The sequence below is a fragment of the Babylonia areolata genome, chromosome 35 (assembly GCF_041734735.1).
Source record: "Babylonia areolata isolate BAREFJ2019XMU chromosome 35, ASM4173473v1, whole genome shotgun sequence".
NCBI classification, from domain to species: Eukaryota; Metazoa; Mollusca; class Gastropoda; order Neogastropoda; family Buccinidae; genus Babylonia; species Babylonia areolata.
Genome location: NC_134910.1, coordinates 22,185,782 through 22,200,096, shown reverse-complemented (window position 1 = coordinate 22,200,096; position 14,315 = coordinate 22,185,782). Strand labels below are relative to the sequence as shown.

Genomic DNA, 14,315 nt, shown 5'->3' with positions numbered 1-14,315 from the left:
AAGTGTTACCTGTGACTGAACCATATGCTTTTGCATCCACAGGAAAAAAAACCAACACAAAAAACAAAATACATGTTTATTACAACCAGACAGAAGCGTCAGACTCGTGCATCTAATTCCTTCCTCTCTTTACATAAAGGACAAAATCATTGAAGAACACACAGTCCCAGCGTCGGCAGTTCGCAGGGAAAACCATCGATATTGGGTCGCCAGGAGGCCACACACCAGAGGAGACCCTGCCCTGCTGCTGAGTCACTTCGGTGGAGTTCAGTGGTGCCTTTTCTGATTTAGCGTACTTAGGACAGCACTACTGCCGACAATAACGGAATGAATGAGTGTCCGTCCCAAAGTGTAGACCGCCGTCACGTCTCTCCAACAACAGCCCCCACCCCACCCCCCCACCCCCACCCGCCCCCCACCATTAATCTGCCGACACTTAAAGACATTGAAAGGACTCACCGTAAGCACGGAAGTGGAGGGGTATCGAAACTGGGGTCACCATGACAACAGGGCATGAAAGGCCAGACACTTTGAGACTGTTTTTCTGTTTATATTGATGATGAAGAAGGAGGAGGACGATGACGATGCTCCTATGGCGGTCCATTTTTGTTTAGGACTACGTGACAAGGCTGTACTCTACGCTTTTTGTCATAATGATATCCCGGCGTCAACCAGGCCCGAGAGATACAGACACTCGCAGTGTTGGTCAGGTAATTAGAGCTACACGCCCAAAGACGCATCCTTGAAGTGGATGACACTCGACTGTGTGGTCCCAGTCTCCGCATTTCAACCCACATTTCAGCTCAACTCTTGGTAGGAACCGGCCGCCGGCCGAAAAACCCACCTCAGCTGGGATTCGAACCCGCGTCCTTACAGCCGTCAGTCCGCGATGCAATCCTCTTCGCCACGGCGGCTGGTATTATTATTATTATTATTATTATTATTATCATTATCATTATTATTATGCATTTGTATTTGTATTTCTTTACATCACAACAGATTTCTCAATATGAAATACGGGCTGCTCTCCCCAGGGAGAGCGCGTCACTACACTGAGAGCGCCGCCCATTATTTTGTATTTTTTCCTGCGTGCAGTTTTATTTGTTTTTCCTATTGAAATGGATTTTTCTACAGAATTTTGCCAGGGACTTCTTCTTCTTCTTTGTTCGTGGGCTGCAACTCCCACGTTCACTCGTATATACACGAGTGGGCTTTTACGTGTATGACCGTTTTTACCCCGCCATGTAGGCAGCCATACTCCGTTTCGGGGGTGTGCATGCTGGGTATGTTCTTGTTTCCATAACCCACCGAAAGCTGACATGGATTACAGGATCTTTAACGTGCGTATTTGATCTTTTGCTTGCGTATACACACGAAGGGGGTTCAGGCACTAGCAGGTCTGCACATATGTTGACCTGGGAGATCGGAAAAATCTCCACCCTTTACCCACCAGGCGCCGTCACCGAGATTCGAACCCGGGACCCTCAGATTGAAAGTCCAATGCTTTAACCATCCGGCTATTGCGCCCGTCTTGCCAAGGACAACCATTTTATTATCGTGTGTTCTTTTACGTGCGCTAAGTGCATGCTGGACACGGGACCTCGGTTTATCGTCTCATCCGAATAACTAGCGTCCAGACCACCACTCAAGGTCTAGTGGAGGGGGAGAAAATATCGGCGGCTGAGCCATGATTCGAACCAGCGCGCTCAGATTCTCTCACTTCCTAGGCGGACGCGTTACCTCTAGGCCATCACTCCACACGATGATTATTATGTTGTTGTTTTTCTTTCATTTTTTCTAAGGCGGTTGGTATTATTATTCTTATTCTTAAAACCCCTTCGGTGCCAGGGGGAAAACAGCAGAAAGTGGTGTTTCAGGTCATAAAACATTATCCAAAACAATAAGCCTAAAACTGAGAAAATGGTCTGGAGATATACCACTCTAGACGAACTGTGTGGATTTTCAGCCTTCCAGAGCTATTTCTCTTTTCCTGATGACGTCATCAGTGACGTCACTATGCACGTACGTAATACGTTTATGGCAGTCAAGGGGTTTTAATCGTTACCATTATAAATTGCTGGAGCTGATGATTACAATGACACAGTCAGAGGGCAGTGAAGATTACGACAAAGACGTAGCTGAACCACAGGTCATCACCGTTATCAAAGACCGAGAAGGATGAAGTCTGCATTGTCTGTTTGTCCTCTTGGTCAGCAGGTAGAAGAAAAAAGTGGGCTACAACTCCCACGTTCACTCGTATTTTCGCGAGTGGGCTTTTACGTGTATGACCGTTTTTAACCCGCTATGTAGGCAGCTATACTCCGCTTTCGGGGGTGTGCATGCTGGGTATGTTCTTGTTTCCATAACCCACCGAACGCTGACATGAATTACATGATTTTTAACGTGCGTATTTGATCTTCTGCTTGCGTACACACACGACCACATTTTCACTCTGCATGCCTGCATCGAGAAGCATCTGTCAAGAAATAAGAAATTCTATGTAGCATTTATAGATTCCAGTAAAGCCTTCGACAGAGTACAACATAGCCTATTGTTCGGTATACTGCTTAGAAATGGTGTTAAAGGTAGAATGTTCAATATTTTGAGGAGTATGTATAGTACGATACAATCTTGTGTTTGATGTGGTAATTCATGCACCAAATATTTTAAATGTATGCAAGGTCTGAAACAAGGGTGCTCATTAAGCCCTACTCTATTCTCGCTCTTTATTAATGAGCTTGCACATGAAATGTTTATGCGGGGTAAGCATGGAATACAGTTCCAACCAAATGATATTGAAATCTTTATTTTACTATTTGCTGATGATATTGCTCTTATGCCTTCCACGATTTCAGGTTTACAAAATCAGCTGAATGTTCTACATGAGTGTGCACAAAGATTACGCTTGAAAGTGAACCTAAATAAAAGTAAAGTTATAGTTTTTCGTAAAGGTGGATACTTAGGAAAGAAAGAACATTGGTTTTACGGTCAAGATTGCTTAGAAATAGTTAACTCTTACAAATATTTAGGTGTCCTATTTTCAACTAAACTTAGTTTTGAAGTTGCTACTGGATTTGAATATGTTATTCGTGCTAAGAAAGCTACCTTCGTAATTTTGAAAACTTTAAGGAAACTTGGACACTATTCTCCTAAACTGTTTTCCAAGCTCTTTGATGCTCAGGTCGTTCCCTCGCTTTTGTATGGCTCGGAGCTATGGGCTTTCAAACCACGAGAATCCATAGAAAGGATCAATTTGCAAGCTTGCAAATTACTACTAAACGTCCCACCTTTCACTCCTAATGATATGGTATACGGCGAACTTGGAAGATACCCATTGTTTATAAACTCTGCTGCAAGATGGTTTCGGCGACATAAACAGCCATTGTCTAGATATTCTAGAAAAGTCTACGATATGCTTTACGACATACAAAACAGAAATAATAATGCACAAAACTGGGTTACTTACGTAAAGAACCTTCTCTGTACAAATGGTTTCGGTTATGTTTGGTTGTTTGGGGCAGTTGGGGATGAAAAACTCTTCATACGCATATTTAAAGAGCGCTTACAGAATTGCTTTTGTCAGCGTTGGTATGCGCATGTGTCAGAAAGCAGGTGTTTTGAATTTTATCATTCGTTTAAAAGCGCCATTGAATGTGAAAAATAGTTTGATCACATTAATAACAGATATTTCTAAACAATATTTACACGTTTCAGAATGAGTGTTTCGGCTATAAATAGCCACATCCACCGCTTTTCCCCTGTTGGTCAAATGGGTTGCCCTCTTTGTTCTGCTGACTGTGAAGATGAATTCCATGTACTGTTTGAATGCCCAAACTACAGTGACCTTAGGTTGAAATATTGTATAAATAGTTCCAACTCATACCTGACAGGAGATCAGCAATGTGCAAGTATTTTGAATGGTGGACTCGATAGTAAACTAAATCTTTCAAAGTTTCTTTTTCTGGCTTTTAAGCGCAGAGACATAATGAATCATGAATCACTACCAACAACTAGTTAAGGTACGAAAATGATTAACTATGTTTTGTCATTGCCTTATTCAAGTGTCTTCTCACAAAGATGATCTTTAACTGATACAGATAGGACGAAAGATTTATTTATTCATTTATTCATGTATTTGTTTATCTGTCTGTTATCTACTTATTTGTGTGCCTTGTGTAGGTTTCTTTATGTATATTATGTTTGCAACGGGTCACAGGCCTATACGCAATTGAAACACTTGTTCTTGTTCTTATACACACGAAGGGGGTTCAGGCACTGGCAGATCTGTACATATTATGCTGACCTGGGAGATCACAAACAAACGCAAGCACGCACGCACGCACACAGACACACACAGACACACACACACACACACACACACACACACACACACACACACACACACTTTTTTTTTTGCATCTTTCACTAAAAAAAAAAAAAAAGAAAAAAAGGTAACACAATAAACATGAAAACGAGGGCTCTCCTTTATTGTCAATGTCCTGCGTTGCTCTCACAAGGTCTGGTCCAGCCACAATTCTGTGAACGTCGTACCGTACACACGGCTTCGTTTGGAGAGTATCATTATCGTTCGTCCCCCTGTGACCCAATTCATCGACAAAATCAACAACAAAGGACATCCCCTGTGACCCAATTCCTCAACAACATCAAAGGACATCCCACGTGACCTCATTCCTCGACGACAACAACAACAAATGACATTCCCTGTGACCCCTTTCCTCAACAACATCAAAGGACATCCCACGTGACCCAAATCATCAACAAAATCAACATCAAAGGACATCCCCTGTGACCCAATTCCTCAACAACATCAAAGGACATCCCACGTGACCTCATTCCTCAAGAACAACAACAACAAAGGACATCCCCTGTGACCCAGTTCCTCAACAACATCAACGACATCAAAGGACATCCCATATGACCCCCATTCCTCAACAACATCAAAGGGCATCCCCTGTGACCCAGTTCCTCAACAACATCAACATCAAAGGACATCCCACGTGACCCAATTCCTCAACATCAAAGGACATCCCAGGTGACCCAAATCATCAACAAAATCAACACCAAAGGACATCCCCTGTGACCCAATTCCTCAACAACATCAAAGGACATCCCACGTGACCTTATTCCTCAAGAACAACAACAACAAAGGACATCCCCTGTGACCCAGTTCCTCAACAACATCAACGACATCAAAGGACATCCCATATGACCCCATTCCTCAACAACATCAAAGGGCATCCCCTGTGACCCAGTTCCTCAACAACATCAACGACATCAAAGGACATCCCATATGACCCCATTCCTCAACAACATCAAAGGGCATCCCCTGTGACCCAGTTCCTCAACAACATCAACGACATCAAAGGACATCCCATATGACCCCATTCCTCAACAACATCAAAGGACATCCCAGGTGACCCAAATCATCAACAAAATCAACACCAAAGGACATCCCCTGTGACCCAATTCCTCAACAACATCAAAGGACATCCCACGTGACCTTATTCCTCAAGAACAACAACAACAAAGGACATCCCCTGTGACCCAGTTCCTCAACAACATCAACGACATCAAAGGACATCCCATATGACCCCATTCCTCAACAACATCAAAGGGCATCCCCTGTGACCCAGTTCCTCAACAACATCAACGACATCAAAGGACATCCCATATGACCCCATTCCTCAACAACATCAAAGGGCATCCCCTGTGACCCATTTCCTCAACAACATCAACGACATCAAAGGACATCCCATATGACCCCCATTCCTCAACAACATCAAAGGGCATCCCCTGTGACCCAGTTCCTCAACAACATCAACGACATCAAAGGACATCCCATATGACCCCCATTCCTCAACAACATCAAAGGGCATCCCCTGTGACCCAGTTCCTCAACAACATCAACGACATCAAAGGACATCCCATATGACCCCATTCCTCAACAACATCAAAGGACATCCCCTGTGATCAAAGGACATCCCCTGTGACCACTTCCTCAACAACAACCAGAACGACATCAAACGACAAAGGGGGCCAGGGCCAGGGCCAGGGCCAGGAAACGTGTGTTCATCATGGCAGCTCAGGCCCCATAGGCTCCGGCCGGACCTCTGAACGTGCCGCCCCCGTTCATGGAGTTGAAGATCCTTCGATGTTCTGCAATGCACCGGTGTTCACGTGCTGAACGTTTTTGAGAGCGTGTGTGTGTGTGGGGGTGTGTGTGTGTGTGTGTGTGTGTGTGTGTGTGTGTGATTAGTTAAAAAAAAAAATAGAAAAAAAAAAAGAAGAGCTGTTTTGCTGCTTTTTTTTTTTTTTTTTTTTTTTTTTTTTTGCTGAGGTTAGCAAAACTAAACTGACATTGAATCATTATGAATTGTATAGTGTTAATGAGTTTGCAAACCTTCACAAAGCAAATAGTTCCCTTCTAACTGTATTCGCGCGCGCGCACACACAAACGGTTTACACACACACACACACACACACACACACACACACACACACACAAACACATGTGAACAGTTACAACCATATTTACCTGTGTCATTTACAAAATCTGCAGTTCTATCTGCTTCCATTAGAAATGTCTTATATGATAACATGTTTGAAATAGTTCAGAGTTTGATTTGGAGCCCAATTGGCTTTTTGTTGTAATTCTACTGGTTCACTGGTTAGTTTATTTTATTTCGTTTATATTCTTCTTCCTTTTTTTCCTTTTTTTAATTAATGCTAATTGAGGAGAGAGGAACAGGGAAAGTAGTGATGATTTATATGGATGGCGTGGGGGAGATAATGGATTTTCGTCTAAAATCACAAATGTGGATAGACGTTAAGCAAAAGAACGAACGAACGAACACACACACACACACACACACACACACACACACACACACACACACACACACACACACCACATAGACAGATAGATATAGATACAGGTATATCTAAGAACAACAGTAGTCTTGACATGTCTTTAAAACTTGCAGTTAACATTATGTAGTCATGGTCACACGAGGAAATGGGTTGTAAAGCACTGGCAGTGAAACTGTTGCCACGGACCCTGCTATCATGGATTCATATTTGACTCACTTACGTAAATAAAGTGAGTCTATGTTTTAACCCGTTGTTCGGCTGTGTGTGTGTGTGTGTGTGTGTGTGTGTGTGTGTGTGTGTGTGTCCGTGGTAAACTTTAACATTGCCATTTTCTCTGCAAATACAAAATACTTTGTCAGTTGACACCAAATCTGGCATAAAAATAGGAAAAATTCAGTTCTTTCCAGTCATCTTGTTTTAAAAACAATATTGCACCTCTGGGATGGGCACAAAAAATTAAAAATAGAAGCCAAATTATATGCAAAATGAATTTACTGTTATATTTATATTTTTCATTCTCTAAACTTGGCACTTTGATCAGATATTCTGACACAGCATCACGAGCAGTCATTTTTTTATCTTTTTATTATTTTTTTTTTTTTTTTTTTGTTCAAACAGGAACTTCTTTTGCTAAGCATGGAAGTTATATTTATTTTGCATGTCTTTGGTGCAGATAGTAAAAAAGGTAAATTAATCTGTAATTAATGGTAGGGGGGTTAATTTGCTTTAAACTGATCTTTTTCATCTTAAACATTACATTTTGAAATTATACTCAATACATAAAAAGCTTGTGTGTTTTACTCTCAGTGTACAGGGCTTTCACTATGTTCATTCGACAAAGTGGTCTTTTTAGACTTTATAGATCTATTGGCTGAGCTCATGGGCAAAAATCAATTGCATACACATATTTATACATATTCAAAGCGCGTGCTCATATTCCTCGCGAACGCGAAGGACGCCATTTTGTTTCAAGTTGTTGACCTACTCGTTTAATCCTGTATTCAATCGACAATACACGATAACATGTGATGGAAAGTTGGAGAAGGAGACCGTTAAATATTTATTCAGAGAAAGATTTGTGAACGCCTCATCACTTACTGGATTATGCCCGAAACTGTCATAAAAATATCAACAAAATCAGTCGGAATTCACAGTTAAAAATAATAAACCATGAGAGTTAATACCCTTGATGAAACGTAAAAATTTCCAGTCTTGACTTTTCTCAAAATTGAGTCCTTTTAACTTCATACGATGTTTAGAAGTACTTGTACTTGGCTCTACATGTTATTAGTTTAACAAAATACTCAATTTTCATATCAACTTTAAAACTATAAAATTAGAATGAACATAAAAGAGAAATTGAATCGACCGTGTCAACTGGTGTAACTAAACTTGTACATCTATCTAGATCCAGAGAAAACGGCTAAATGTTGCAGTGTGATTGTGGCGATAGCCACGTCTCCTTTACCGCGGACTTAAAAATAGGTTTTAATTGCCCTTAAAGATTGTTTTGAAATGAACCAAGGTACACCAGAATAATATGATTTAAACAGCGTTCTCACTGCGAATACCGCAATCTATTTATCGCCATCAAAAAAATATGTTTAAATTTTTGAACGTCAGTTAAGGAGTCACGACAGTGTTGTAGGGTTCAAATCTGCCTTCAGGACTTTTTTTTTTAACCCGAAGCTTTATAATAACAAATACAGAACACATTTTAACGATTAGATTTTTTTTTTTTAAGTGTATCACAAGTGAGTCTTGAAGGCCTTGCCTCTCTTTTTGTATTGAAATTGTAAAACGCCTCAAGCTTCATTCTGCCTATGAAAAAGCTCCACATAAAATGACATCCTCCTCCTCCTCCTCCTCCTCCTTCTTCTTCATCACCATCACCATTCTTCTTATAATATTACATTATTATCATGTACGCATGTAATATCAACTAATGCGTGGCTGATTTAATTTCTTGTTTTCTATTTTCATTGGGGTGTGCCTGCATATCGTTGTACATTTGCGACCTATACACATGACGTACTTCCAGAAAATGCAAAATAAAGAAAAGAGAAATCAAATACACTGACTGACGGCCATACTTACCAACAGGTTTCAGATGAGTGAACTGATTACGGCAGTGTTTCTCCAGGTCGTTGTAGGAACAAGGAATGTTGTAATCATCTGTGGCAACAAGCACAGTAGTATGAACATGGTGTAAGCCAGGCGTTCCTTCCTTCCTTCCTTGCTTCCTTCCTTCCTTCATTCATTCATTCATTCCTTCCTTGCTTCCTTCCTTCATTCATTCATTCATTCCTCCCTTCCTTCCTTCATTCATTCATTGGTTCCAGATCCCAGACAGTTCCAGGTGACAATTCGTACCATTGGCCAACCAAATACCGAGAAAACTTCTTCAAGTTTGATTTTGCCTGCATTATATAGCTATACACAAAATGACATTACCATTGTTCTTGTTCTTGTTCAGACCTCAAGGCCTGACTAAACGCGTTGGGTTATGCTGCTGGTCAGGCATCTGTTTAGCAGATGTGGTGTGGCGTGTATGGATTTGTCAGAACGCAGTGATGCCTCCTTGAGGAACCGCACTGGGACAGTGTGGGACAGGGACAGTGTGGGACAGTGTGAGACACGGAGAGTGTGGGACAGGGATAGTGTGGGACAGTGTCGGACAGGGACAGTGTGGGACAGGGACAGACAGCGAGAGACCAGTCATGCAGAAAAGGGGAGTGGGGGGGGGGGGGAACTTACACAGAAACTTGGTCAGCACGCCCTTCATGTTCACCCAACACTGGTTGGAGATGACGGTGGTGGGTTGCGAGTTCAAACATCGAATCAGGGTGTCCACCTCTCTGCCCAAACAAACAGAACAACATCACACGCACTCACACACACACACACGCACGCACGCACGCACGCACGCACGCACACTCACACACACACACACACACACACACACACACACGCACGCACGCACGCACGCACGCACTCACACAGACATACACACATGCGCACGCACGCACGCACGCACACTCACACACACACACACACGCACACATGCACGCACGCACACAGATATACACACATGCGCACGCACGCACACACGCACGCACACACACACACACACACACACACAAACACACACACACACACACAAACACGCACACACACACGAACACACACTCACCTTCACCTAAACACCTTAGCGAGCACTCACCTGCACCTGAAGACCTCAACGCGGCACACCGGAGCGTTCCTGGCCAGGAATTCGAAGTGATCCATGTGCTGTACACCAAAGTTCATGATGCACCTGTCGAAGGCCGTCTGACGTTCTCGGGGCGAGCAGTAGCCAGAGACCCTGGGCCTGCCGTATGCAGGGCCCGGTGCCCCAGACCTTCCTCCTCCTCCTCCCACGGCTCCTCCTCCAGACAGCCAAGGAGGCCACTGCTGAGACGTGCCTGTGGAGGAACGTCAACGCCATGGGTTCTTTTACAGTGCGCCTAGTGCGTGCTGCACGCAGGACCTTGGTTTATCGTCTCATCCGAATGACTAGACGCTCTGCTCGATAATCCAGTCAAACATGGTAGAAAGGGCGAGAGCGGGATTCGAACCCAGACCGTCACGGACTCTGTACTGGCAGATGAGCGTATGGACCATTTTGCCACCTTCCTCCAACAGATTCTTTGAATCAAGATTGAATCGACCCTGTGACCCCCTTTGGACACACGCATGAACACACACGCGGATATGCGCACACACACGCGGATATGCACACAGACTCATTCAAAACCACCACCACCACACACAACTCCACTCAAAACCACCACACCCAACACCACTCAAAACCAACACCACACCCAACACCACTCAAAACCAGCACAACACAAAACACCACTCAAAACCACCACAGCACCCAACACCACCCAAAACCAGCACAACACCCAACACCACTCAAAACCACCACCACACCCAACACCACTCAAAACTACCACACACCCCCAACACAAGCAAAACCACCACCACACCCAACACCACTCAAAACCACGACACAACACTCAAAACCACCTCCACCTCTAGCGAGTGTTGGCCTAGAGGTAACGCGTCCGCCTAGGAAGCAAGATAATCTGAGCGCTCTGGTTCGAATCACGGCTCAGCCGCCAGTATTTTCTCCCCTTCCACTACACCTTGAGTGGTGGGCTGGACGCTAGCCATTCGGATGAGACGATAAACCACGCGCAAGAAGAACCCACGGCGACAAAAAGTATTCTGTAAAAGGTATACAAAAATATTCTGTAGAAAACTCGATTTCAATTGGAAAACAAAAAAACAAGAGAGGCAAGGCCTTCAAGACTCACTTGTGATAAATTAAGTCCCCTAGGATTAATTACAGAGTAATTTCCCTTTTTTACTATCTGCACCAAAATGTTTGCAAAATAAATAAAAATTCCATGCTTAGCAAAAGAAGTTCCTGTTTGAACAAAAAATGATAATAATGACTCCTCTTGTTGTGTCAGAATAAGAGGTCAAAGTGCCAAGTTTAGAGAATACAAAAAATATAAATATAACAGTAAATGCAGTTTGCATATAATTATGCTTCTTTTCTTTTTGTGCCTATCCCAGAGGTGCAATATTGTTTTAAACAAGATGACTGGAAAGAACGGAATTTTTCCTATTTTTATGCCTAATTTGGTGTCAACTGACAAAGTATTTGCAGAGAAAATGTCAATGTTAAAGTTTACCACGGACACACAGACACACGGACACACACACACACACACACACACACACACACACACACACACACAGACAACCGAGCACCGGGTTAAAACATAGACTCACTTTGTTTACACAAGTGAGTCAAAAAACAAAATTTCCTACATGGGGGTGGCTCTCTCAGTGTAGCGACGCGCTCTCCCTGGGGAGAACAGAACAAACTTTACACAGAGAAATATGTTTTGACAAAAAAGAGCACTACTATACAATACAGCGTAATACAACACAAGGCAGTAATATCCTCACTGTTGTACTCACTATTCACACATAACTGTGCAACTCAAAATGAATGTAACACCATGGTCAAGTTTGCCGACGATTCTACTCTAGAAGGGCTGATTACGAACAGTGATGAGTGAAAATATAGGGAAGAAGTACATGAACTTGTCAGCTGGTGTGATCAAAACAACTTAGAACTCCACGTATCAAAAACCAAAGAATTAATTCTAAATTTCAGGAAGACCAGATCTGACCCCTTACCACTTTTCATTGAAGACAAGCAAGTAGAGATCATCAGCGACTTTAAATTTCTTGGATTGATCATTTCCAACGATTTGAAATGGGAGAAAAATATGGAAAAAAAATTGTTAAGAAAGCACAACAGCACCTGTACTTTCTTCGGCACCTCAAAAAGTTCGGAATTAAAAAAGAAATCATGGTTGATTTCTACCGAGCAGTCATTGAAAGTGTGCTAACCTTTGCTATTACTGTTTGGTACGGAAACATTTCCAAGGCAGAAGTAGCAGCCCTTAACAGAATCGTAAAAACTGCCACCAAGATTACCGGGGCTGATCTGCCTTCTCTAGAAGACATATATTATAAGCGGCTACTAAAGAAAGCAAAATCAATCAGCCAGGACGAATCACATCCAGCTCTTGGGATTTTCGAGATGCTCCCCTCTGGTCGACGGTACAGAAGATAAGGACGAAAACCATTCGCTTCGCCAATAGCTTTTTCCCCAAAGCAGTCAATGCCCTGTCTCTCGAACAAATCCAGTGAAATAAATAGAATTGTGCAACCAACAACCATCTAACTGAATATCTAGACACCAGCCCCATCCACATGTAATATGCAGCTTCTGTTCAAACGTGTGTGTGTGTGTGTGTGTGCGTGTGTGTGTGTGCATGTGTGTGTGTGCATGTGTGTGTGTGTGTGTGTGTGTGCAGTGCGTGCATGTGTGAGTAGTTTTTATTGATATGCACTTGTATGTATCTTATTTGTACTGTATCTGAGTTTGTGTATGATTTTCGATGTATGATCGTATCTTGTTATGTACTATCTCCCCCAATATTCCTTGTGACCCCGGTACACTTGGTAATAACGACATGTTCTATTCTATTCTATACAATGCAACACAACACAATACAACACAACACAACACAATACAGTACAGTACAGTACAATACAACACAACACAACACAATACAATACACCACCCAGAACCAACAGACCAAGAACTCACATGTTCCGAACAATCCAACAGCAACCAGAAGGCTGGGAAAAAATAGAGACGTCATGTTACGTTTCGGCTGCTGCTGTTGCTGTTGCTGCTGCTGCTGCTGTTGCTGCTGTTGCTGCTGCTGCTGTTGCTGCTGTGGCTGTTGTTGCTACTATCGTTGCTTGTCCTGCTGATGTCGGTGGTGTCGCAAGGGAAATGTGAAAAACACTCACACTGGGCAGAAGCTTTCAGTCTGAACAAAAGCGGGCCAATGTACAGCGTCTTATATAGCAGTGGAAAAGATGATAAAGTGTTACCTGTGACAATTAGTCACCTGTCAGGTAAACAACACGTGATTAGCCTGCCACGTGCGGAGCCATCTATTGTTCGTTATGTATTCGCTGTGTCCTTATATCACGGCAACACTGTGAAATATTCTCTTTTTTTTATTAACTTATTTCTGTTATGATATATTATGATTTTTTTTTTTAGCAATGGAATAGGATGTTTATGGGACTGGTGGGTGGGTGGGGTTCAAATGGTAACCATGTGGTGATTCCAATGGTGTGTGTGTGTGTGAGAGAGAGAGACTCTGTGTGTGTGTGTGTGTGTGTGTGTGTGTGTGTGTGTGTGTGTGTGTGTGTGTGTGTGTGTGTGTGTGTGTTGGAGCAGGGGGGTGGGGTAACCTTGTGGAAAGATTAATGTCGTCCCTGTTTATTATAAAACATTTATTTTCGCAGTTGATTTATGTACAGTACTATGTGACTTCCTTGACCGGCAGTTCACCCGCCTCGTCCTGTCCCATCCTTCCCTGGCTCTTTGTATCGCTCTCTGTCTCTCTCTGTCTCTCTGTCTCTCCCTGTCTCTCTGTCTGTCTCTCTGTCTGTCTGTCTCTCTCTCATTTTTTTAGGAGAACATTCCAATGTAATTCAAATTACTCATGTAAACGTTGTAACGTGGTCGAAGATGAAAACCATTTTATGAACAATTGTGTCCTTTACAATAACCTGCGGCAAAAAAAAACGTCTGGACTCTGAAGGTCAGTCGTATGTTCACTTGCTGAAGAATGGTTCTGTTTACAGTATTTGTAAACTCTGCGTTTATACATTTAATGCCCTGAAGATACGACAGGAATTTTGTGACAACAATGAAGAAAGTAAGAATTAATTTACTATGCACAAGAGGCACTTTTGTTCTACAGGTTTAA

General features: G+C 42.7%; 1 protein-coding gene across 1 annotated transcript; it reads right to left on the bottom strand.

The window, feature by feature from the left end:
* Positions 1-6,021: 6,021 nt before the first annotated feature.
* On the bottom strand, positions 6,022-13,913 carry LOC143278017 (uncharacterized). Its single transcript, XM_076583029.1, has 6 exons — positions 13,875-13,913; positions 13,133-13,268; positions 10,115-10,355; positions 9,649-9,749; positions 8,989-9,066; positions 6,022-6,177 (listed from the first exon to the last, which is right to left on the bottom strand). The coding sequence occupies exons 1-6, from the start codon at positions 13,911-13,913 to the stop codon at positions 6,104-6,106; spliced, it is 669 nt and encodes a 222-aa protein (XP_076439144.1). The 3' UTR covers positions 6,022-6,103.
* Positions 13,914-14,315: the final 402 nt, after the last annotated feature.